This window comes from Phlebotomus argentipes, unplaced genomic scaffold, assembly GCF_947086385.1.
Source record: "Phlebotomus argentipes unplaced genomic scaffold, Phlebotomus argentipes genome assembly scaffold_4, whole genome shotgun sequence".
Classification (NCBI taxonomy): domain Eukaryota; kingdom Metazoa; phylum Arthropoda; class Insecta; order Diptera; family Psychodidae; genus Phlebotomus; species Phlebotomus argentipes.
The window spans coordinates 3082574-3110080 of NW_026776174.1; the positions used below are offsets into that span (position 1 = coordinate 3082574).

At 40.0% G+C, this 27507-nt stretch overlaps 1 protein-coding gene across 1 annotated transcript; it reads right to left on the bottom strand.

The window, feature by feature from the left end:
• Positions 1–207: 207 nt before the first annotated feature.
• On the bottom strand, positions 208–27131 carry LOC132257543 (rho GTPase-activating protein conundrum). The gene is made up of 9 exons (XM_059754506.1): positions 25595–27131; positions 7302–7583; positions 5055–5122; positions 4273–4443; positions 3978–4069; positions 2044–2836; positions 1801–1978; positions 1561–1744; positions 208–801 (listed from the first exon to the last, which is right to left on the bottom strand). The coding sequence occupies exons 2-9, from the start codon at positions 7378–7380 to the stop codon at positions 549–551; spliced, it is 1818 nt and encodes a 605-aa protein (XP_059610489.1). The 5' UTR covers positions 7381–7583; positions 25595–27131; the 3' UTR covers positions 208–548.
• Between the last annotated feature and the right edge of the window lie 376 nt (positions 27132–27507).

The window sequence follows — 27507 nt, forward strand, 5'->3', positions numbered from 1 at the left end:
TAGCATAAACTATCAGAATTTGAGGAAAAAGCCAAATTGGACATCATGAAGTCGAAACAACTAATCCGATACTATCTGAATTGATAAATACCGAATTTAACATATTTTTTAAATATTCAACGTATGTTTTTTCGCACTTTCCCAATCCTCAATCACACCTCTGCATGTCAACAGTGTTCGCCGCGGAAGAAGTGAAACATCATCCAATTTGTATGCAAAAATTTATTAATATGACTTCACATTTGTTCTTAGACACTATTAAAAAAAAAACTCGACAAACTAGCAGATATCAATTGACTTGTTTTAATTTGAGTCAGCACGTCGCTTTCTCCGTGAGCTTCTCTTGCCAGAAAGTGATTTTTTTTTCCAGAAAGAAGGTCGCACTGCTAAGAGTATAAAATCTACTATTTACAGAATATACGTCACTACATCCCTAAGTTGTAACACTAGTGAAATTCAGCATTTCGATTGTGGTAGCGCAAAGTAGAACTAAATAGCAACAATGCAATTTGAGACACGATCTTGAGATGACCTCCAGAGTGTGACGGTCACACGACTAGCCTGTGGATGTGGCTGGGATTGTGGTTGAGACGAATCTCCGCGCTGGACTCGCTCTTCGTCTTGCGAGCCTGCCGCTTGGTCAGCCTAGGCTTGTTCATCGATCGCGCCTCGTCCAGCAGCCGCTGCGGCACCATCCACAGGGACTCCTCCTGGCTAATGAGGATGTCCGTCAGGTGACAACACTGCGCCGCCATTCGCACCTGCGCGCCAATGTCGTTCTTGTCTCCCGGATGGACGAACCTGGAAGAGGAAGAGAAGAAGCCATCAGCGATGATCAGAAGCAAGTCGTGCGAAAATTTATGGACAATCAAGCAGGTGCTCCAACAAAGAAGTGCTTTTTCAATATTCACAAAACTATTATAAAGAAAGAGACTTGATTTATAGACGTTTTTTTTATCTTTCGTGGCAAGAGACTCACAGTGATCAGTCATTAATAGCACACTTGCCAAATTATGCTCATTGTAATCATTTTATTGTCTTTTTTGTTGTGATTCTCTCTAAGCTAATGTTTATTAGGTTTTATCTTACAATAGAATGAAGCTCTCATGATCGGGAAAAAAACACTTAAAAGCAATGAGAGATAAACATTTATTGTTCAATTTCCTACTATAGATTCTCTTTTCCGATGCGTAAATGTTCGATTAAGTATTTTAGGAAAGACGTCTTAAGTTTTTCAATGCACTCAAATTGTTTCATTTAGAAACTTGTTCATGGGAATGAAAAGAATTTTCAGGAAACTTGATCAAAACATAATAGCAATTTTTAATTAAATTAAATATAATAGATTTCCTTTGCTATCGCGTCAATATATGTAAATAAATAGAATCACAATCTAAACTTCCATTAAAGCTCAAGGCAAAATAAAGAGCAATCCATCAAGTTCCTGAATTATATTATTATTATTTTATTTAAAGAAGAGGAAGCACGGTTTCTTCTTCAGTCCAATGGCAATTCTTATGAAGTCAGCACCACTTTTGCCAATACAGCTCACAAACTCACCTTGGCGGGAAGAGCGATGGCGCAATGATTGTGGCCACGTTGTGATTGGACATCTTGTTGATACTCTGCAGCGCCACCACGGTTCGCAGGAAATCCAGCAGAGCCCGGAGGGTGTTGCGATTCTCATGCGGCAGCAGTAGACAAAGTACTGACAGAGCCTTGCCCTGATCCTCAGGCGGAATGGCTGCGAAGAAGGTGGAAAGTGAGCTTCTGCTCGCGTGAGTGGCATGTTTAACTCACCTTGTGTTTGGTAGAATAGATGGATCAAGTCATTGGCCAGAAGTGGCTGCGGCAGCTCACGGAGCCACCTCTTGAGAATAGCACTGAGATCGTGGACCCCACAGCGTCGAAGAAGCGGTTCAACTTTCTCCGGCTTGGAGTAAAAGTTTTGCTCCAGATCAGCATAAACAAGTTCAATCTGCAAGGAAGTCGCCAGTGTGAGATAAGGAGAGAAATGGACAGAAGACGCTTTTAGTTGAGTACCTTTTGCTTATTGCCAGCAACACGGAGAATTCCCTCCTCTTTGGCACCGCGACTCACGAGCTCCTTCAGGATTCCCTGAAGCAGGAGCGGCACGAGAGACGTATCCTCGCCCGTGGTTTGCTGATCTCTGCGCACGAGGGCGTTCAGAGACACGCCGAACACGTTGCCTTCCTCCTTCTTTTTCCGCTTGAAGGGCTTCCTCTTGTCCAGGACAATGTGATGCCGGTCGAAGAGCGCCGCCAACTCCAACCACAGCAGCGGCTGGATCTTCTTCAAGTCACTCTCGCAGAGATCATCAACGTCGCAGCACGGCTCTCGGCGAATCCAGATGCTGCTTCCGGTGCTTGCGCTCTGCCGACAGAGTCCCTCGAAGCTCACGGGTTCAGGGGATCGTCTGGATGACGGAGAGTCCTCCTCGGCCGCTGACTCGAGAGGGCTGCTGCGAGGTGGGGAATTGGTGGGACTCTCCAGAGGCGACGAGGATTGCGAGGAGTCCTCATTGCGCTCACCATAGAGCCTGCCGGTGAGAATGTTGCTGCCGTTGCGTCGTCCCACGGAGCACGAGGGATCAGAGCCGGAACGTACGCGCGGGATGTGAATTGTGCCCAGGCGCTGGAAGCCTACTAGCTCGATGCCCTCTGTGAAGAAGGGAATGTCGCAGCGCACGTGGGAGCCTCTGAAGAGCTCAGCGGAGCCCCTGAGAGGAGCACTGGGGGTTCGTCTGAGGTGCTGCTTGCTGCGAGGAAGAGTGGGCAGCGTGGCTCCGCCATCGAAGATCGACACGAAGCTCGGCCTGCAAGAACATCCCAACATTATACAACAACTCTACGAATTTTGCAGCCAAATCTCGCGAAACTAGATCTTCTTGCGGGGATTTTCTATCATGACACGCAGAATTTTTCTTACCGGAAAAACATTAGCCGTGAAGGACGAACTACTCTGATTTCACACACAATCTACCCTATATTTTCTAAATCACATGAAGAAATACTTAGAGAGGCTGATTTCTCAAAAAATATTGGGCAGCCGAAAGTAATCGCTAATTTCTCTCTTGCACACCTTCCCAAGAAAAATTTCAACAGGTCAATTAGCAGTTTCCACACTCACTTTTGCCTCTTCTTGCTCCTTAATTGACTTTTTCGCTCCACTCATCGTGACTGTCAGCAAACACTGTGTAAGTGATAATGCAATCCGTATCAATTCAACCCCGGTAACAATTACGTATTGACACGTTTGGAATTAATAGCACAGCGATTGCAAGATGCGGTCATGTAGGAAAAATGCAAATTAAAGAATATGTTCTGTGTGAGTGTGGCTCGTATGTAAAATTAATCATCTCCATTTCGCGGACAACAAAGGTGATTCTTCAGCCACACCTGTAATCTCTGCTCACATCACAAAAGAGTCCCCTCCAGTAATTAATTAGCCGCGCTGTGTTTGCGAGATGCCATTGAAGAGGTATTTGCTCTTGAAAAGACTCTTCAATGAAACAAATTGTGCAATTTACACGCGGGCTTCACTTGATATGTCGTCCCAAGCCCGTGGGATGCTCAAGAATTTTTATCTCTCCCAGCAAACGAGAAGGTGGACGCATGAGGTGAAAAGGTGGGCAAGAGATGGTAATCATTGTTCTTAGTTTACGCGCGCAATTACAATGGGGTCTATGTTAAGGTCTTGCAGAAACAATTGCTCTCAGTATTTTTAGATTTTTGTGGGTTTTTGAAGGCTCACAAAAAGAGTAGATGGAATTTTAAAAGAAAACAAAGATTGCAAACTATTGCACAGAAATCTTCTAAAGTAGTCTCGTTAATGAATTTTCTTGAGACTCCGCCAATAAATAATTGCATTTAACACCCAAGTAAAGTACTTCCCCAAGACTTAACTAGATAAACTGCTAAAAGCAAGCACGTAGAGTGAAGATAAAAACTACTTACACTTGCTGATTAGTATTCCAATGTTCATCTCCTGGAATTGAATCAAGTGAATCTGGTGTTGCACTTCTTGAGCGGGTTCCCGTGCTCGATGTCTGCCGAGAGGTAAGAAATGCAACAGATATTTTAATTATTCATACACATAAAACGGCCACTATCATCGAAACGTGTCATCAGACTCTCTTTTAAGCCACATTAAAGTCGGCAGGAGAAAATATAACACGCGATCGCGAGAGTGAGGTTGAGGTTTGGGCTGGCAAGAGAGGTAAGATGCAAATATGATGGTGTAGAGACTTACATCGACATCGCGAAAGACATCTCTGATATCCGGTTTTCTTTGATGGCGCGACCTTGTGCGGCCGCGAACCGTCCTATTTAAGGCTTTTACTCTCTGTTTGACCGCTTCTGCATGCGACTGTGAAAGTCCAGAGAGGGCGGCCGTCAGCGCGGAAGTGGGAAGTTCACGACCCTGCAGTGGAAGAAAGGAAAGGCAATAAATCTCGAGCTCCTATCCTCTCGCCCTGGTGAAAATTCCCCGGCCAGGTGAAATCACGCCGCAGGAATGGTTTCAGGTGAAAAATGAGTGATGCAGTGAATTCCGCGAATGCGAGTGAATCAATATGGGGAGACGCTTCAGGTTTAATTCAATAGATTTATCAAATAAACACCGCATTGGCATGAAGGAGACCAAAATACCATTGCGGATACTTTCTCTTGTTCAACCGCAGCGATATTTTATCCTCCGGCTTGGATGTTTGTCGTGTTGCGAGACACACAAAAGAAAGTATTAAATAAATACAAATTGCCTCCTTAAGTAAAATTAAAATCTTCCACTTGGGCGGCAATTTTTTAATATCTGGTGCGTCAAAAATTGACAAAACAAGCTTCGAGATTAGGAGACACACATTTTATGCGAAGCGTCGGAAAAAAAGATAAACAAGCCGTATAGAGAAAATGATGAGACTTCATTGCAAGAAAATAACCGTGAAATTCACTTAATCTTCGCTGCGAAGATTTGCCTATTTGCATGATGAAATTTCCAAGTGTTGGTATGAATACAATGAGCAAACTGAAACATACCTCTTCGAAAGCACGTGTCAAATGTGGGAATCCAGCTGCCATGAGCCACTGAGCCTCCAGTTCACCATCTGCAAGATCACAACAAGATGAAAAAAGTGCCTCATAAGTCTCGAGTAATTAAATAAAATTCATCATTAATTATGTCATGACGGTTTCGTGCTCAAAAACTAGAGTAATACGCGAGGCTGAGCCACTTTTTCACTTTTTTTCGCCTACCAACTCTTTTTCCTCATCCACCACAATCATAATCTCCTACAAGAAATTGTTAATTATAGCAAACAACCTGGCAGAACAAATCACAAGACATTTCTCAGAGTGTGTGAAAAAATATCTCGGACGTCGCCGTCGCTTTCTCATGGTCGTCGTCGCGTATTAGAGCACTTTGCTCTTGATTCCACTTTTCTCCGCATCAACAATTGGCAAAAAGTGTACGTAGAATTAGGCAAATCCTAATCTCAAAATATTCAAGAGATAAATTGAGAGAAAATTGAGGATGAAAAATGAATAAAAAAATGAATGTCGTTCACTAATGTGTACTATTTGAAACAATTCTTTACTTAAATTATCAAATTCAAAATTTACACGCTCAATAAATAAAGCAATAAGATATGACGCAAAAGCGGCACACAAACATATTGCGAAAAATAGTTCCAATGTCTAATTTTCTGCATCACGATATATTACACTCAATTTAATGATATTTCCATGTACATATATAATTTTCGAACACGTGAAAACGCATCATTACAGCACTAATATCGCATCCATTAAGACTCCCGAGTAAATATTGTGATTCATTTGGGTTATTATGCGGAGTGTTTTTTGCCCTCTTGCAATTTTTTACCCCAATTCTGCCGCCTTGGCCGGCAACACAGGTGCTCTTCGTGCTTAGATTGGTTTCCTCCATTGTAATACATAATTTATGTACGGTGGAATTATGGCATATGATGGTGTTTCTTTTTACTCGCCACTTCATCATCATCATGTCAATTTTGGTGTTGATACATGAAAATCAACAACACACATCAGTGGGAAACTTCTCGGGATATTTTTCCACTCGAATGTACATGCTTATTGTTTCATTTGCAACATATTCTTCACTCTTGAAATATTGCTCGATGCTCTCAGAGATTTTACACACAAAATATAATAAAAATGACAGGGAAATGAAAGTTTTTTTTTATATACACATACATTTCTTTCACTTCAAAACATTGAGACACACAAAACATGTGAAATTCTATTGTGAATATATAATTATTAAGTAATTGATAATTGTGATATTGATGTAACAGCTCGAAACAAAGTGGTTTGCGAGGATTTTCTCAGATCATAATGTATGTATGGAAGCTGGTCTGCAACGCCAAAAGGGAAATAGCATTGATGTTGTGCAAAAGAGGAAGAATTTTTCACCTCCTCTGGATCTCTTTCAGAGCTAACAGTCGCAGATTTCATAATCCCAGCAATTTCCTGGGTTATTTTGTGTCTCTCTCACACATTTTTCTTGCGTCTTATCGCTTCTGGTACAACCGTTAAATTACAAGCTACATATTTTCCCCTATTTAACAATAAATGGAATCTTAGGGGTGAACAACTGTGAGAAGAATATAAACAATCAATACATTGAATTGTTTGATTAATTAGATTAATGGATGAATAGTCATTCTTCACAGTTTATTGATAAAAGGCTAAATTCATGTACTTCCATCTGACAAAATGTTTTTTTCCTTACAAAATATGCCCTAATTGTGTGACTTGTTTGCCCTCTGCAAGTGATTAGCAGCAATATTGATATACTTGAGTCAAGACAAGGCCTTCGAGTTTTTCTGCTGCACGCTTTTCTTTAATTGAGTCCCTCAATCGCACTGCTTTTTGCCATTTCCTTTCTGAGAATCTCATTACTCGTGTGTGTTCTTCAGGAAAGTAAAGTCAGTGCGCGGAGCATTGTTCTGTATCGCATAGAAACAAAGGTTTTGCCTTCGTTTTTAACCTGCCCCATTGACTACCATGGCCATGGGGTAATCCACGGAAGTCTGTGTTTAAATAATATATAAAATTTTGCCTCACCAGCAGAGAAGCCAATCTGGCAATCACGAGGTTGGTAATAATCATCAAAATTGTGCAGACTCGCATTTATTTACTACGATGCTGATGGGCATCGAGTGAAAATGAGAGGAAGGGAAAATATGCACGAAACTTCCGTCGGATGAAAATTGATTTCCGATCATTGGCGCAGTAAAAACTCACCTGCATAGTGACTGATAGGCTCAACTGGCGTCTGAAGGCGATATTCTGAGAGATATTCATCCAAATCCGGATCCAGCATTTTCACTTTGAGTATCTTCGAGTCGTGTATGATGCTATTACTGCTGAAGATATTGCCTATTAAATCTTCTTGAAGCACACATCAAAGACTGTGTAATTTTCACTCGGAGGTAATTTCTTCTTCTCTCCAGTATCTCTTCCCCAAACGATAGTGTGCGAGGTATTAACAATCAGTTGCTGGTGAAAATCACTTCGAGATGCTCCCTGGAAAGTAAAGAGAAAAGATCCTAATCAATAGGGAGTCACACTGATGATTTCATCATCATCTTCTTCAAATTATATGCCATGGAAACTAATGAAAAACTTCCTAATTAAACTGAAAAATATATCCAACTTTCACACTTTTGTCGCACAATATGTGCGAAAATTGTGAGAATTTCATTATAAATTATTATACAAAAAGCTCCCGCCCAATTTATCCTCTCACTCTCGCGTCTTCATTGTAACAATTCCCTCTCCTCAGCCAGCATTAGGTAAACAAACTTTTCTTTTCCACATCGTCTCAATCTTGCATGAAGAACAGACGAATTATCACTCAAGGAATTGTTGGAGAAAAATATCACTTGCAAATTTGCATACAGACACAAAAATATTTTCATGGGAACGTCACAGCAAAGCATGTTATCTCAATTCATCTTAAATTATACAAGTACCGCGAAAGTATTTTATCTACGTTCTCAAATTAGAAAATTTAAATATTCTTTGTTTAAGGAAGCATAATTCTTAGAAAAGAATCGCTTCTCGCGTAGAAAAAGAACCTCAAACAAAGCTCTGAACTTTTTTGTTTCTAATTTTATAACTAAAAACATATTCTTGCAATAAGGAAAATTAGCTAAAATTACTGTCTGTTATGTTTTTTTTTATATGTTGCAGAGAAATCTATTTTTATTTCCACCCACTTTCTTTCACCAGCGTTCCAATTCAATTATGTGATCTCTTTTTATCACATCGTTCTCGTAATACATGTTGGAAGAGTTTTTCATTGGATTACAATAAATGTTATTGAAGACAATTGAAGCACGCACATTTATTATTTAACTGCCTTTTCAATAAGCAACAATTCAATTACACTCGTTCGGTTTCTGGAAAAATAGAAACAACCTGAGACTGAGGAGAAACAGCGAGGGAATAATAGCATTGATATAATTTTATCAGTTGAGCATATAATTGGCACTAAACATTGTCAATCCGATCTTATCACGCAGTTTGTACTGCTCGCGAGCAAGTCAGAGTGGAAGCAATGGAGTTGATTGTGTCTGCTATCACATGTTTATTTTACTTTATAATTAATTCTTTTGTTGACAGTATGAAGCAGTGACGCTGATGAGGACATGTTAATTCATTTTCGCTCGGAACACCTCTATTTAGGAGCGAGATTTCCTCTATATTATCTCAAAACGCGCGCGCCTCAACAATAAATTTTCCAGCCCAATCACTAAAAGCGAGCACGCGGAAATTGGTCTAAAAATATTCATGAGACAATTTATGGCTGGATCTTATGTTTCGCATTCGAAGCAGCTCCAAATGCTATTCCGTTAAATAAGTGATAGTTTTGTGAGCAAAAAAAAAAACGCAGAGATCGTTTTCATTTGGTTGTAATTTCCAGCGATGGTGAATGTCTGTGAGAGTGAGAGAAAGAGCAGAGCTAACATGAAATCAAGGAAGACACTTTTGATAAGAGCTTTGGTCAATGACATCTATTGACGACGTGCCGCCATAAATAAGCCAAAGCAATTTCTTTTCTTCATATGCCAACAATCCGCACACTACTTGGTGAATAATAAACTTTCAGAATGTATTATTTGCAAATAGAACGAGTGACTTCACCGTCATTCCTAGTCTTATTTAACAATCCCCACAGCTAACAGTAATTTAATGGCATATTTATGAAATGTACGGCAAAAACTATCTTCAATCTCGAACAACCCACAAATAAGTGTTCTGACCGAAAGATTACCGCGATGAAGGGTAAAAAACCTCAGAGAGATACTGTGAAAAGAACTTTCTGACAACTAGTGAGAGCCCACAATTGAGCACAATTTCATATTCCAAGATGAAGTCATACCAAATGAAGGTAAAAGACTTTGCCTCAGAGAAACCATCGCCAAAAAAATCATCACCATTTTCGACACGACACACTACTTTTGCCAGCCTCCAGAAACGCGAACAGTGACTTCGCTGGAGCGGGTGAAGTTCTCAATAAAGAAGCCAAAAAAAATAATTAAGGAGACTCCAGCGACGCTCTCTGAGAACAGCTCTCAAGACAACCTGCGAGCAAAAAAAAGTGGCAAGAACACCGAAAATCTGTCTGATTCAGCGCTCTTTTATTCTTTTCCATCCACTTTTGGTCTCTCCCAGAAAAATGATGACTCCAACGCCAAGTCATGGAGAGGCGTTAGGCAAAAAAACCAGCTTACAAGCCGGTCACAGTGTTTCTAATTAATCTGAGGAAGCCGCCACTTCTCGCACGAGAGACTTCACGGGTTTGTATTTTAAGAAATGCGCCTTTCTCTCTCCTCTTTGGGGAAAAATCCCGCCAGAAGTGCGCCCGGAAAGCGCCACGACTTTTCCGAATGTCTAAGATGCTTCTGCTATATTTGCCTTTCCAAGTCATTGACTCCGTCTGACAGCGGTTTTTTGGATCACTGCACCATCTGCTCGATGGAACGTTCGCCAAAATTCGCTAAATCTATCTGCTAAACTGTTTATATTCACCCAAGAACTATAATGATGACTGTCTGAGTTGGTTTAATTTTAGCACATTCAGAACTGTTATAATTCAATTCATCAAATTTTATTTGGATGAAGTCAAGATTTTGCAAGAGTGCAGAATGGAAAGAAAAAAAGCTTAGACCGCTTTCTTCTCCTTATAATGAAATGTGAGAAAATCTGGTAATGCTAGTCACTAACCACATCTTAATAAATTGCAAAATAATCTGCATATTTAGGTGATAAACAATGATTCCAGCAGATCCACAGTGCTATTCATTAAGGCAAAACGATCCAATTGGCGAGAATGAGGCAAAAGTTGAACTTAACGATCTCGATAAGCGGCCAGAGACCATCTCGTGCAATCATCATCATTAATAACAAGTACTTCTCATTTCTTGGCGAAAAAAGCTTCCGCGAAAAAGGTAAAAGGCATCGCGATCAAGTTATCAATTTTTTCTTTTACATTATATATCCAATATTGAGAGAGACTTTCTGCAAAAACACACCATCAATGATCCCATTTCCACATTCTCAATCGCCAGCGATGGCACAGCATGTGGCATGGTTGTGAAGTGACCAAAAATGGGGAAGTATTGATTAGAAATTGCACTTTTTCAATCGAGTGCAGAAAAAAAGGCCGTGAATCAACGCACTGGAAGTTGCAATTTCACTCGCTTCGAGATATGAATGAAAATTTCTCGGAACTCGCACACACTTTGTTGTGTCTACTCAGCAATGAAATACATATGTTGCAATTTCTACAATTTTCTACCATTAACTGTTTCATTAGTGGCCGTCACCAAATGACGAATGGACAAATGTCGCCAGCGAGTTTTCCACTGAATTACCACCATTGGACGTGAGACTGTCCTGTCCGGCGAAGACACATTGAGATGTGATATTTTAGCGATTGATCAAGTCGAGTAGCATCTCAATTTTCACTCGGCAGAGAAATTCAGCCAGACAGAAATTAAAATGCATGATTTCGTGATCGTCACCCAACTGACCGCAGCTTCTTTTCAAGACCAAGAAGACCGTCGCGCGGCATGATCGTGGGCTATTCATCGCGAAACATGAAAGCTGCATTTAATTAAAGGCATTCATTTCACGATGGCATTTTTCATCTCTCTCTCGTGTCCACTTATGGGAAAATTGACTTTTTTCTCCTCTCTTCAGCATCATAAGTCCCAGTGTGTGATAAAAATGCAGAAAAACGAGAGATAAAAGGGAAAGATATGGGCGCATCATTTGAATAGCACAGCGTGCTTCACATTGGGTGTCCCACAGATTTACCCACACTCAATTAATTGCTTATGCAGAGGGCTGAGTCTTGAAAATGGTCAAAATCAGAATCAACAGAACCTCATCGATTTTTAACTTGTTGACATGATCACAATTTTGAAAGTTTCGTGAGTCTTGAGTCAGAATCAGTCTTCGGAATTTTTCGGGAGGGGAAATGCTTTCGGAACGCAGGCAGAAACGTCATTTTGTTGTTTTGATTTGAGCCAAGTTGAGGTGTTTGAGGCAGAAAATGATAAAAATGCTCCTCAAACTTAACTTTTACCCCCCAAAGAATCATCATAGGGTGTCTTCAGCGCCTTAAGAAGGCTAAAAATTAACCCTCGGGCGACAAATATGTGAATAATGTGCATTATTAACGTACAGATGTTCTCCTGCGGTTATACGAGAAGTCCCAGGAGCAGAATGAGACTTCTGCGAGTGATCTTGAGTTGCCCCACGAGATGGAGATCGACTTCCTCCCCTTTGCAAAAATTTCTCCATCCATTTTTTTTGTTGAACCAATTGTTCATCTTCTGATTACACTTGGATTTGTCTTATATGTTCACATGTTCAGTTCATTGATTCATAATTCATGAGACTTAAGCACTAAGCAAAGGACGAAGAATTTGGGAATTCCATTCAATTAAAGATACCTTCAAAACGGAAAATGTTTATGGCAAGGATTATGTATGACATAATAAAATTTGGATTATCGTTGCCTCGACACTGCAAAGAGGGACTCTCAGGGACTCGGTAGCGCGCATGGAAAGAAATTATTTTCCATCTCTGAGCCTCTTACGCGAGCGCAAGAAAAGAGATGCTTATATCTCGGCTGTAATAAGGAAAATTATCAATATAAAATTAAAAACAATTAGAATAATTATTCTATTATCCATTTCCGATGCCATCGATGGCCATTTGATACTCTAATTGAAGTAAAATCTTAAAATTGAGACATTGAGCAATCGTGTTGACTCGATGTTCTCATGTCAACACGAGTTGATTGATTTTGAGCCAATTTTGACTCGGTTTCTGACTGATTTTTACTCAAGACTCGCAAATTTCTCAAAATCAGTCAATTTCCACTGATTCTGATTTTGACGAATTTCAAGACTCAGCCCTCAGTCCTTTCACTTTCAAAACTTGTAGCTCAACAAAGCGCAGATACTTAAAAAAAATAGACGGCTCGGAGAATACACATTGTATGCAGGCACATCGATCGACCCACTCTATGTTTATTCAGAGGAAGATTTACCAGAAAATGCAAATAAGACAAGATCTCGTGCCCAAAGGAACCCCGCACTGCAGAGCCTCAGTTGCGATGATGCCTATTTTGAAATTCAACGACATTACTTTTGTTGATGTTTTACAATGAAATTTGAAAATCCAACTTTATGCACTGCGGAGAGAGAAACCAACTAATTGCTGAATCTAATAAACCACAAATATTACCGTCTTTCTTCTCACCCAGTTTTATTATTTCTCTTCCATCCGTATAGGCAACAAGTAAACCTACCCGGCAATAACACACCATTAAAGACAGTTTAAACAATGTATAGCTATGGAGGCTCAGAGTGAAAGTCAATTTTAATAATGTACCAAGAGTTGAGCATTAATCTCAATTTAATTTATTATGTGAGTTAAACAACTGGATTCAATTCTTTCATCATACACATCTCCCATACTAGACAATCATTCTTTTGACTTGCCACAATTACTCTCTTATGTAGGGCTTTAAATTCCATCAACTGTATCATGGAAAATGGGAAGCTATGCATTAACTTCATACACGAAGAATTAGGCTAGTATGCTTGAGACTCGACATCTCTGATAGCGAGGCACTCAGAATTACTATTTCAAAAATATCAGATTAACTCGCAATTAGTGTGAGCACTTAGGAATTTTTCCGCAATTTGTGCTCTTCGTGAAAGTCAAAACAATTTAAGGCATTCCAACAGCAGACATGTCAAAATTCTCGAGAAATAATTCAGAAAATGTGAAATTTCTCAGAAATGTCAAAGATGTTGTATAACAATATTTTCATTAGGGAATTCACTTGAAATGCTGCTAAACAATTTCGGCCAGGAAATGACGAAGGTGCGCTTTGGGAAATAAATCAAATATCAATCACACATGATTAACAACTTCTCTGCAATATCTATTGGCATGTGTGCTCAACAACGTGCAATTGTTTATTGAAACCTCATCATTAGCAAATCTATGCGCAACGTGATCAGCACGTGTTGCAAAATAATGCGTTTAACATAGTTTTTTTTATCTGTAACATTTCGGAGTATTTGCCAAAAAAACGTTGCTGATCCAATTAATTCGCCAAAAAACTAGTTTTCACTGCCTCAATCAAAATTTCAACCACGTGTTGTTATCTGAGAAATCTCGAGTCTAAATTTGCTTGAGTAAGACATGTCTCAAAATTTATTCTCTTAGAATATCTTAAGTAAAACCACCACGTTTCCGAGAACACTTTTCACCACAATTTCATGTGGTTTGTGTATCTAAACCAAGTCAAGCAATAAATTTACGCAGAGTTTGTGACGTTAATTGAAATCTTATCTCGCCCAGAATCGCACACAGAACAATACAGAAGAAATCAACCCACCAATTGAGCAAGAAACCTGTGATAAAAAAGAGAATCGAGAGAACAATTTTATAGGCACGTGAGAGAGAAATATTTTTCTTTGATGGATCGTGCGATAGTGAGAGACTCAGCATTAAGGGAGGAATGGCAAATTGACATGACAGAGAGTTACAAAATTATATAATCAATATTTAAGGTGCTTTTTACATGCCCATCCAGCGATAAATCCAGCAAATAGTGCGATCGTATAAGGTGTTAATTTATTTATTGTCCAAACATCTTTCAGTGTCGCGTATTTGCCATACATAATAATGTGTCTCTTAGAACGTATCAGAGCTGCGCTTTGAGGCGTCACGCCGTATTGATATTAGGAGCCTCACCCACCCATTTAGCTTTATTGAATCACAATAAAACGAAAAGGCATTAAGACTTCACTTCCACCTGAGAATTATGGTTCCTTTTCCAATGTTTCGAAAAGTATACAAATAAATATTTGGTCAATAATAAAAAGGAACACAAATTCCACCTTTTATTTTTGGTAATAACTCTTGTGCGAGCCAATGGTGAGCGAAACACTCCGTTTGTCATCTCACTCTCCCACTTACTCAATGGTCGTAAAAATATCGTATGTAAATTTTTATAAAAATTTTTCATTTCTATTTTTATATACTGGTTATTTGTGTCTCAACTCTATATCAACTTCTGCCACCTTTGCCTTGTCCCGTGCGGTGTCCTAAGCTCGATTGGGCAAGAAGTAATATAAATTGAGTGAGAAATATCAACTCGAAGATATGCTTTTTACTTTTGCTGCTTTACCGTTACTCTTCGATCACGCTGATCAAATACGAAATATATATATATATCTTGTGGTTCGCCTTTTCTAACCTCTCTTCTAAACTCTCTCTCCACAAACAACACACGGGAAATTATTCGATTATCAAATTAATTCTTCATCTTTTATTTATCATTCCTCTTTCTCATGCCGTTTTGCGATGTTTGCACAGTGGCTGATGTGATGAAGTTTTCATTCTACATCGTGTTTGCCGTCTCTGCGAGCGTCATTTCCAATCGAAAAGAAAACCCTCGCACGCCCAAATAGCACAAGTTTCTCTTTCCGCATCTCAAAGGCCGTTTGTACTTGATCATTTCAGTTTCAATTTACAGACGAAATAACCCACGAAAACGGCGAAATGCCACTACGTTGAAAATTAATGACCAAGATTTATCATTACCCACAAAATTTCTTGCTAATTTCCAACTCATATAAATGAGATTCCGTTGCATGTTTTTTGCCACATTTCTTCGATTATCTCATTTTTGGTCAAAAATAAGCATTATTAATGAGCTCCTCCTTTGGCCATCTTTCTCTCTCTTTTCTGCACACTTTTTCCCCGTCACCTTTTGTGCCAAAAGTGCAAGACGCCCCAAGAAAACTCACACCCAGACGCCAATTTAATAATCAATAAACAAATTGACTTATGCAAATTCTTTGCTTGACGGCGAAAAAAATCTTTCTCATTCCTGTGAAACAGAAATTCATAAGAAATGTGTGTGGTATTCAACTGAGACATGAGAGCCACGGCGGCCCACGAAGAGGCGCCACAGTCTCATAAAGAACTCCATAAGCTGACCGGCGATTTCGCAAAAATTACACGCATATTTCTAGCTTATGCCAAGTCCACAATCCCAGAGCCAATGTGGCTCACAACTCCACTTCTGCACCTCGATCGCCCATAAACACCTCTGAGAATTATGGATGAGTGTCAATATTTTTGGGAGGGTGTGTAAACGGCGCAAATATAAATACAATCACTGGAGAGATTATGTAGCATGGCTGTTATATGATTGGTCCGTAGAAAAGAGTCTCGAGGTCAGAGGTGTTTGCTTATGAGATTGTCACCTGAAAATGTCAACAAATTGCCGGATGGACGCGGAACGCAACTCATTGGAATTCGCACCATTTGCCCACTACCTGTGGCGACTACTGATCATCAACGTGTGCGGTGGCGTCCAAATCCCTCATCGAAGATGATCACATGGCCCGAGGTCTCGGCTGGTATCCACCAGAGAGAGAGCAAATATTTAGTGGAGCCTCACTGCGCACATAAAATCAAATGAAGCCAATAACATGTTTGTGAATGACTCGGATTGCGCTGAAGGTTCTCCACACACTGGACAGCGATCTCCGACTCTATTGCACAGGTGGTAAATATTTGTGAAGTGATTAAAATCACTTTACTCAATCGCCACGCAAGATGAACATTATAGGAAACTGGACAGATCACGACACTTGTGTCGTGGCATCGAGACGAAGGAGAGATAATTCATGCTTGAGCACAGTGATTACTGGGCATAAAATGATGATATTCTCGTTAAGAAACGAAAATCTCCTTCAACCCTTGTGCAAATATCTGCAGAATAATTACATTTCCACACCTTAATGTCTTCTGTGTGAGAAAGAAATTTTTCTCATCAGGGGATTGTTTCATCTTCAGCAAATAACAATTATTAAATTGACATTAGAACCAAAAGATCTTTAGACTGTTGGGGAATTCTGATGCCTTCAAGCGTAGTTCTATTTGCAGAAAAAACTAAGAATCACGAGAGAGAGGAGCTAAAATTAACGCCTACGTTCATGTGGGTTTTACTATCTACCAGAACAGTTAATTCTAAATACTGTTGCTTCACACAAACTCAATCGGTAGCAACGATTTTGATTATTTCAACTGATAAGTTTTTTTCACGCTACCTTCTTCAAATCGTAAATACATATTCAAGACCTTCAGCAAGTAAACTATCTTCTCTTTATACTAATTTATAACTTTTTCATGCAAAACACAATGTTTATACTTGCGAAACGTGCGATGTTCTCTAAATACTGCAAAATATTTTAAGTGACACTTTTGTCCATAAAATAATCCATCTTTCATGAGAGACTAGACAAAACTTATTCAAATATTGTCCCTGTTCCGGCAAACAGCACACAAAATCATAAAGCAAAGATGCATCGAGATATTCACCATTTATTGTGTTGTCACACGATTCTAAAGAGACATTATTGATCGGCAAATGCGGATTGGAAATATAATGGAAAATATCGTGACATTGTATTTTTCCACAATTTCTTTGACGTCACGGAGACTTCTTGGGAAAAACATGTTTCCCCCTAAAATTTATGATGCTTATTGAATTTTGTAAATGCAAGAATATTTAATCGCTGATTGAAGATGGGTGTACTCACGAAGGAATTTTCCCTCAAATGAGTCATCTTGGAAAGACCACTTAAGCGACAATTCAATGCTAATTCACTGAAGAGCAACCTCTCAAACAGTGGGTGGAACTGGGAGACGAATTCGAATTGAGTGTAAATTTGCCTGTTCATCCACTCTCTGCAGTGATTCTTTCAGCATGGGAGGGAAAATGACTTTGAGTGATGTTTCTAGTGCAGGAATGTGAATTTGAAGAATCTCTCCACATCGGCACAATCCAGAGATGGGTTCTCGCCCCATTCAATTCTCCGAAGACAGAAGAGTCCCCGCGTGAAAGAAGTGCAGAGGGAAAAAAACCGTCGATCGGATCTCTGGATGAGAAAGAAAATGTGACAACATTCACATGACAAAAAGAGAATTTATTTTCTCCTCGCTCAGAGCAATTTTCTGATACCAATCGCGAGACCCCTCTTTCCTAATTCTCCTTCTCATTAGAATTGTGAGGTCGAGGCAGAGGTAAAAAAGGCATATTTATGTAGATTGAAGTACATACAGTGTAGAGATTTTAAATAGCGCCCCCCGTGGCTCTGAGACATATCGGTGTGTCGCGAATTTTCACGTGAAGCTAGAAGTCTGAAATTTTCCACCAATCTTCCTTCATTCATAAGTAATGACCATGCCAAGTTTGAAGACAATCGGCCTAATCCTTAATCCCTTTATGATATCAAAACCGAGCCCAAGCAGAAAAGCACTCGAGATTTTAAATAGCGCCGTCTCAGCAATCTTTGATTATTGGTCCGGCACATTTATTTTGGGTTCTTAAAGTGGTTCAAATCAATCTGAGGTGTCTTCAGGATAATTATCCTGTACATTTTTAATTTTTATCTGGACTTTATACGTGTTCGATATCAAATTTTGATTAAGTGAAAATCAAATTATGGGGTGTGAACAATAAACGACTCCAAAGGATCGTACGGAGATTTTCCGACTGCGCAAGAAAGAACATTTAATCAGGGAGATAACCGGAAAGACCTCTTATCCTAGAAAAAGCATTTAGAGTACAATTGACCGCGTAAAAAGGTCGATTTCGTGGAAAAAAATGTCGCGGATTGGACCGCGAATAACTTTTTAGGCCAATTGTTCAGCATTTTTTGGTGAATTCTGTCATGTCTGCTTCTAAGTTCCATTAGGAATTGTTTCCCAAGATCCATCCAATTCTTTTAATACCGCGAAGAACAAATTTCATGAGTCTGGGACTAAAAGCAAGAGTGATAAAGATGAAACCTATTGATTTTCAAAACCAACCGTTTCCAGCAATTCGCGTTCTATAGGAAATACAAATCTCGGGCATCAGAAAAATGGCAAAACGTTCTCTATTTTGATGAACCGAAGTTCACCCGTCATGGGTCTGATGATAAGTGATTTGTTTGACGCCCCAAAGCCAAGAATTCAGCCCCAAGTGCACTACAACAACATTTAAGCAAGGCGGGGGTAGTATAATACTTCGGGCATTGTTGTTCCACGCTCTTGCTTTTAGTCCCAGACTCATGAAATTTGTTCTTCGCGGTATTAAAAGAATTGGATGGATCTTGGGAAACAATTCCTAATGGAACTTAGAAGCAGACATGACAGAATTCACCAAAAAATGCTGAACAATTGGCCTAAAAAGTTATTCGCGGTCCAATCCGCGACATTTTTTTCCACGAAATCGACCTTTTTACGCGGTCAATTGTACTCTAAATGCTTTTTCTAGGATAAGAGGTCTTTCCGGTTATCTCCCTGATTAAATGTTCTTTTTTGCGCAGTCGGAAAATCTCCGTACGATCCTTTGGAGTCGTTTATTGTTCACACCCCATAATTTGATTTTCACTTAATCAAAATTTGATATCGAACACGTATAAAGTCCAGATAAAAATTAAAAATGTACAGGATAATTATCCTGAAGACACCTCAGATTGATTTGAACCACTTTAAGAACCCAAAATAAATGTGCCGGACCAATAATCAAAGATTGCTGAGACGGCGCTATTTAAAATCTCGAGTGCTTTTCTGCTTGGGCTCGGTTTTGATATCATAAAGGGATTAAGGATTAGGCCGATTGTCTTCAAACTTGGCATGGTCATTACTTATGAATGAAGGAAGATTGGTGGAAAATTTCAGACTTCTAGCTTCACGTGAAAATTCGCGACACACCGATATGTCTCAGAGCCACGGGGGGCGCTATTTAAAATCTCTGCACTGTACTAGCGTTCAATCCACCCATGAGAACCCGTAAAAAGCACCAGAGCGCAACACTTTGTCTTACACACTCATTACTTGCGATGGCAGAGGCAAAGATGGATGGAGTTGAACAGGTGGAGGCGCAGAGATGCGAAGGCTGGAAGCTGGTGTGTTGGAGGCGCTCCACATGATGCCAAGATCTCGTTTCTCTGCCCAAGAACAATCATTCTAATTCTCTTTCTACTCCCGTGTTCGGGCCTTTTTTATCTCTCTCGACAAAACTTGGCAAACACCATACATACCATACACTTAACTCCTCCACTTGAACTCCCATTGCTCTTTCTTGCACACCGTTTGCATTAATGATCGCGATACAGACGGCGAATTGACGAAGATAGGGCAAAAGGAGAGGATAGGAAAAACCGTAATTAATCTATTAATTTCAACCTCAATTAATTTATACGGAAAGTACATAAATTCAGAGAAAATTCCCGCAAATGAGAGGGCAATCCGTTAAATACTGGCGATGAGCTTGAAAGTAAAACTTTTTCCAACATATTTGCACTATAATGCTGAAATATTTGTTGGTGATGCTAATCGAGTCAGAATGTCTTTGCCATTTCACACAGCAATCAATTAACATCTCTCGATCTGTCACACACACTGGGTATCAAATGCGCCCGGTGAGACCGTCCGCGTACGCTCATGAATCTCATCCTACCATGGGGGGCAGACAAGTGGCCAACTTTTGGGCTCACTCACTTGGAACACACGATGTTACAAGACTAATGTTTCATGGTCTTGATTATGAGGTGTTGCCAAAATAATAAAAACAAATTTCTTCAATTGAGCACATTTACCAGACGCTATATAGCGAAAAGCGGCGATACATTGGAGAAAAGTGTAAGCTTTAAGTGCGTCTCTATTTTCTCAAATATAAACCTCAATCATGACAACCACTCCAGTCTAGCGTCTCTTTGCTCTACTTTTATTTTCAGATTTCATAGGTATACGAAATACAAAAATAACGATGGTTCTCACATGGAATTAGAACCAGAACGGAAGAGATTAAGGAACGCAAAGAGCGTGGCATATTACAACTTGCTTGATTACTTTCTGCACAGACAATCGTGCGATGAAAATAGAATCTTAAAACACAAGTTCGGCGGGAGTTTAATCAAAGCAAAAGCCGCTGCAGACAAGCCAGAAACTTGCTCCATGGCTTTAATCCTATGGTCAAAATAAAATCCATAAATAAAGAAAATAAATGATAACCGGTGCATCGAGCTTTCAAGCTACCAAGACAGTTTTATTGATCTTTCTTCTTCAATTTGTCGCGCGACACCGCGTTATCAAGCCAAAAAACTTTCACCGGAAGATGAGTGGTATAATCACAGGAAAAAGGTAGTTGCCCTCCCCTTGGCGTTTTTCTCTTTCACTTCCATTCGGCGTGGCAGTGGAAAAGCCAAGATAAAATAGTTTTATTTCAATCTCCAATAAAATATGCTGAGCTGATCGCCTCACCTCAAAACTCCCTCATAGGTGGTATAATATTGAAATATGTATCTAATTTTTCCAGTGACACTTTCAATCCCTCTGCGATGGAATAGTGAGAAAAAAGTGGTGAAAACGGGTTTTGCAAATATGATCATGCATCCCATACGGCCTAGCTGAGATAATCTCCAACCGTGTGTTGATGTTAATTCAGAGAAAGAGCGAGATAAAAGGTGGATTAAAATGCGTTGGCTGTTTCGCAATCGCGGAGGAACAAAATGCGCAAGGCACGAGGCAAAAAAGTCCCTCAAACTTGTCGCGCGTTGTGATAAAATTGCCGAAAAGACCAGTGAGACAGGTTCAGTGGATGAGATTCGCACTTGAGCCCAGCCTGGAGATAAGTAAGATGAAATAATATGCACGATTGAATGAATGGGCAAAAGAAGTTGAGAGATGAGGTAATGCACACCGAATCTCTCTTGCATAACATCCAATTGAATCCATTGAGCGGCACCGACGTTTTTGCCGTTTCGATGTGCCCTCATCATCTGGCAAATGACTGAGAAAATTGACTTCTCTGCACACTCCTGTACATCGCGGCCAATTACTGGGTCTCTGGACGAAGGCACACGATCGGAGATGCGCCCCAGCTTTGCATTAGCTTTTTGCCAGCCACGCCATCGCGTCAATGCGAATCCTCCACGGATGATTGAGACGTTGACGTGTGAAGGTTTCCCCGCGCGAACCTTCTTGCCCTCCCATCGTGCCTCGGGCTCATCTTTCGCGAGAGCTGCCCTCCTCGCGCGGACACTTTCCCTTTGCACAATCACCAGCGGATTTCCAACATCTTCCTAATTAGACGTGTGCCGTCAATTTTGTGCAATACACACCTCAAAATGCCTAACAATTAAGACAGAGGATCTGCGCGCAAAAAAGCTAGGCGTTCGAGATGAACAAATCATCGGTAAAAATTAAGAAAACTCTCTTGACCTCAAACCACCTTTATGAAGTGAATGCAGACACTTTTATCAATATATGTACGACTGTTTTTCGGTGGAATTGTCAGACCGAAAAAAAAAGGCCCAAAGTGATCTTTCACCTTCGCGAAGACCTGCAACACTACCTTCATTGCGCTCTGACGCCCAATTAAATTACAATCACCGTATCAACCATTGGGAAATTGCTCTTTAGCCGCATTTTTCGACAATTACATTTTTTCACGTATGCTCATCTCGCAACAATACACAAATTAAATAGTGGCGAGGCCTAATCCTCCCTCTCGTGCAATATTTATGATATGTCTTTAGCAATTTTCTGCAATTTCAGCAAAGACCTTCCCTCTTCATTATCCACTTCTCACTAACATATTTCCCAGTATATCTTCTCTTTCTCCTCATTGACTCTCATGGCGCATCTTCGTCGTGTTATTGGATAGTCTTTTCTTTCATTTTTGCACACAACATAGCTTTGCATATTTTCCCGTATGTCGTGGAAACGCATCGTGTAACGCTCCACTTAAACAATTCTCAGTATGTAAGCAATATAATGTGGCATTACAGGCTCATGTTATTAATAATGGCGGTGAGACTTCGCCGTGTTGTTAAATCTACTGTGCATGGATGGACTCGTAAGAATATAGGTTTCACGCGAGTTTAGAAACTTGACAAAAGAAAGACCCTTTCGAGAGTGGACATAAACCCAAGATACCTGTAATGCATAGCCGTTCGCTAGCTGAAACATTCACTGAAAAGCAACAATAACTACAACTGTATTATTACATAAATTGTGTGCGCCATTATTCCGTGCGCGACGCTGTACGTGAGTGAGAGAATGAGAGAAAGATAAGAAGCTACAAAAAATAAGTCATAATTCAGCAAGTTGCATGAAAAAGCGCATAATATAAACTTGAGAGGTAAGTAAATAATAAAGTGTAAAGCATAGAAAATGATTAGTTTGTCAAAGTGGAAGTAACTCCTTCATTTGCGCGAAACATTATATGACATGGTCTTCAAGCTGCCAACCCACTGATCAACCTGTTCATCACTTCAGCAGAAAGTGAGGAACATCGAGTGTCCTAAATAGCGCTTAGGAATTTGTCCGTTTGACGGTGAGATAAAGTCGAACAGCATCAGCAATATAATTTCCATGATATACAAACACTTGGCCTGAGATAAAATCCCTGTCCTATTCATTTCCTCATCTCTTGTGCCACTGCGCTTGTTGTCTCACGAGGGGGACGAGAAAGGGAAGAAAAGAACTACTGAACAACTATAAAAGCACCCGGAGTGACAAATGCAGAGGGTCGAAGAAGCCAGAGCCGAGGTGAATTCCACGGAATTTCTCAGTCAATAAACACAATGCATCTAATACAGGAAACATCAGCGTATATTCATATAAGAAATTATGTGAGCACCGGCCATAAGAGAAGAAGAACGAGACTTTTAAAAGGGCTGCTCGCTAAGCATTTCGATATAATGAACCTTGCCTGCCACCTGCTTTGCACTCTCTTCTAAACAATTATTGAGAAAGAAGAAATTTATTACCATTAATGTTCAGCAATGCATTCATAAATATAGATTATTCTATCATCGAAATTACAAGGTACTTTTCAACTGGTTCAGTGTGTTGCTCTTACTGGCATTCCACTATAGTGTCCTCCTGCATGGGAGAAAGAACCGCCAAGGCCAAGAATGTGAACTAGAAAGAACACTCTTTTGATTTGTTGTCTTGGGAGAATCACTTAAGAGAACTTCCACGGAATGGACTTCTGACAATAAATCCAATAACCGCTTGTAATGCTGTCGATCAGCGGGAAATAAGCCTTTTGCACCCTGTCAACCCAGAGACCAGTAACGGTAACCATTAGACAGGGACTATTCTTCTGATTGGGATTCAAACAAGAAAACTGCCAGCTGTTAATAGGCCGCCAAGGAAAAATCCACTAAGATCTTAAAATATTAAAATATATTCTCGAGAACGCAGCAAATCTTGTTATGCCAGTGCCTTAGATTTTATTAATAAACAAAAACTGAAAATACGCATATTAAGAAAATAGTTGCATGTATGCCCAATAAACGAGTATTTCAAGGTGATAAAGTTTATATAATTTTTGTTCGTCGTATCAATTATTCCACTTTTTCTCGTCATTGAAGTATAACTTCTATTCAGAGCGCTATTATGTCAGAGTAAATATTTATTCAATATTATTCTAACAGACAATTTAAACTTCGCAATTGTTCAGTGAAAAATACACCCTGTTTACAAGAGATTATCGAGAAAGAGGAAGCGTGAAGATAAAAGCAGTGCTTGTGCTAAGATTTTCAGTCGCTGCATGAGATTTTAACACAATTTTGGAAATCGCCAATAGTCACGTTCATTCTTAGGACTATTCACCCTTTCGGAGTAATTACGTGAGACTTTCAGCGCTCCGACTGGAAGAACCAACTGAGTAACTTATCACTTTCTTGTGTAGAGAATAAATAGTGCTTGAGTGAAAAAATATTGAACATGTACAAATGGTGCAGATGTTGAATTTCGTAAAATGCCACCACCTTTATCAACAATAAATATGCTTCAACTTGCTCCAGAGTCCAGAGCGTTGCAATAAAATGACGCCGTACCGTTACAGCACTTAATAGGGATAAATCTCTCTTACAAATGGGAAAGAGGAGCGTCACCCAGAGAAGGAAGAAGAAACTCACAAAGACAATAATTTATGTTATCGTACAATTCATGGTACATTGAAATTTCTTTACACCCCATCCAAAAGCCACTTTAGTAAACACTTAAAACAAAATTGACATCCGAACCTCACTCTCTCTCAATATACCTTTACCTTTCCTCCGTGGAAACCTATGCTCTTTTCAGATACTATTGAGCAAAGAAAATTATGTAATTGAGCGTTTTGTAACAGCAAATTGAATTTGAATTAATGCCCAGTGTCACAGACCGGAAATTTAACCAAAGAGTGTGTTGTAATTGATAAAAGAAACGCTCGTTCTACTCCACGTTTAAGCACTTGCGAGCCATATTTGACTTCGGATTAATTCAGAAGCTCTCTTTGCAAGCCCAATTGTTCTTCCAATTGAACTTGCGGCAGATAACAATGGATAAGCCGTGCGATAGATCTTTAAGGAAAGCTGGTGGCTCTCGGTTGTCGGCTAAGCCAAGGTAGAATGACGTGAACAAACTATGTTTACAGTGCTCATCTTAATCCGAATTTCTGTACATTAAGACAGAGTGCACAAATTACCAGCAATTTTAGTGGAATTTTCAGAGCAAAGATTGATCGTAAACAACAATAAATTGACGAGAACCTTGCTGTCGAAGCACCTTGGAATTAACCTGGCGGGAGCCTTATAGTGAATTCAAACCTAGATGAGGTAACATTTCCGCTTATTTTTCTCCTCGAGCTCTCTTTCCCCCGGCAGATGACGACTTGTGATTATTGCGTGAAGGAAGAACCGCCATAATTGGAGGTTTAGGGCAAAAAAGGGGTGGATGTTAAAATAGCATTTCAATGACTTTTGCCCGAGTCAGAGGAAGAAATACATTCTCAACAAAAGGCGGGCAGAAAAACTGCGTGCCAGGTGTATCTTATCGCTACAATAGACTCTCTTGTCTAACATTGGAATTTTACGTGTTTAGGCACACCGCAGTGAGAATAAGAAAAAACGTCAGCAGAATGATGAAAATGAACTTACCTGATGATTTTCTTATCTGTCCCAACCGGTGGTCTCGTCTTGGAGTCGGTGTTGCTGGTCGATGTTGGTGAAATTGAAGGGAAATCGAGGCCCGCTTGGCCAAATGTGTGTCCCACAGTGAAATTCCAGTGAAATTTCAATGGCAAAGCATGTGCAGTTGTGCAGTTTAATTGCACATAAGGTCAGTACACAAGTTAATTTGTCTTCGCCTATGGATTGTGCACTAGTTTAGCCCACAAAAAGGTTTCTGGCAACCAGTGATTGATGATGGAGTCAGATGTGTGCGATTTATATGGTTTAATCTTCCTCGTTTAATTCCTTCCACTTTTTCACTCGTTTCTCTCGGACTATGTCTTCTCACAAATCTCCGTATCTCTTCATGCAATTATAATGTTGTTCAATTGGACGATTTACAAGAAAACATCGCACTTCACTTCGCCTCCAATTTATAACGCTTCGTTGCTAATTTATTTATTTGTATTTTTTTCTCTCACTTCTCCCTCGATGCAACTCAGAGATCCTCTTTCATCTCGATTGTGAGGCTCTTCAGCAAATATTGCACCTTCTCACATCGGTCTCAGGGATGAGTCAAAGCCGGGGACAAAGCCGCCTTCAGTGAAATGTATATTTCTCAGCCAAATAAATCACGTCCTTCACCGCGAGATCTCAGTTCTGATTCATGCAATTTCTTCGGAGAGGCTTTTGTTAACACCTGTGACGTCACGGATCTGCGACATTTGATCGGTGCGCCTCTCGATTTCGCAGCACGCGTTCTCAACTGGTTGGAGGGTGTCTCGAGTTGTTATCGGAAGAGACAACAGCACTTGCAGACGACAGTGGGCCAAAAGTGCTAACGTGTCTACACAGAAGGCTGACGGTTGGGAAATTATACTTTGAGGCTCTTTCGCGGGGATCCGAAGCTCGCGGCCAGCAATCGAGAGTCCAAAAAGTGCGCGATTTCTGTGACACACACACCGCAGAAAGTGACAGACGCGTTTTCAAAAAGCAACACTCTTGAGCTATTTAGTAAGCGGCTCCGTCAACTTTCACAACACACCACTCTTGTGCCAAAGACTGTGTGTGCAATTAAAGTCTACGAAAAATTTCTCATTGACCAATTACACTCGTATTGGCTGATGTGTCTCTCACCATTATTAATGTGTTTATTATTCAAGTTCCATTTTCAATCACATTCACACTTCTTTTCCTCTATTTTTATCTCCATTCATTGAGAAAAACACTCTCGTGATATTATAAAAGACCTTATTACTTTTTATCTTCCTCCTCGAGTCTTTTTTTGCGCCAGCAGGCCTCAAGACAGTCACTTAAGGTTTAAGAAAGGGAAGATAATTGGAAATATAGCTATATTTGTGGAAAATCAGTCAATTCACACCGAATATAAACCAACAGATTAGCAATACAGTGTCTATAGATAAACACATACACGACAATTAGATTAGTGAGTCTTAATTTTATTTTACTAAACCAGAGAAATTGCACAAAACGTCCAACCTGCACCGAAGTATTCTCTCAACTAAACTGAACAACTTTTCATCGGCGCAAATCGTTTCACTTGTTTCTCTGCCGCACGCACACACTCGCGCCGCATTATACCTTCTCTCTTTTTCGAAAACGAGTCTCAACGACATCATCACAGACGCTGTCCCACCACACTCAAGTGGCAAAATCAACAAACACAAGCATCAACTTCAATATCAATTTTGAATAAAATGTTCAAGGCATTCCACTCCAACTCTCAATATCTCCAATTCACCTAACAAGCTCACTCGGATTGGAGAACTTACCTGTTCGATTTGCGCCCAGAGTCGCTCAGAAAGTGCACGAGCTCTCTCATGATCCGGGATACTTGCTCAAGTCTAATTGCCGCGATTTCTGTATGGCAAAAAGTAAAT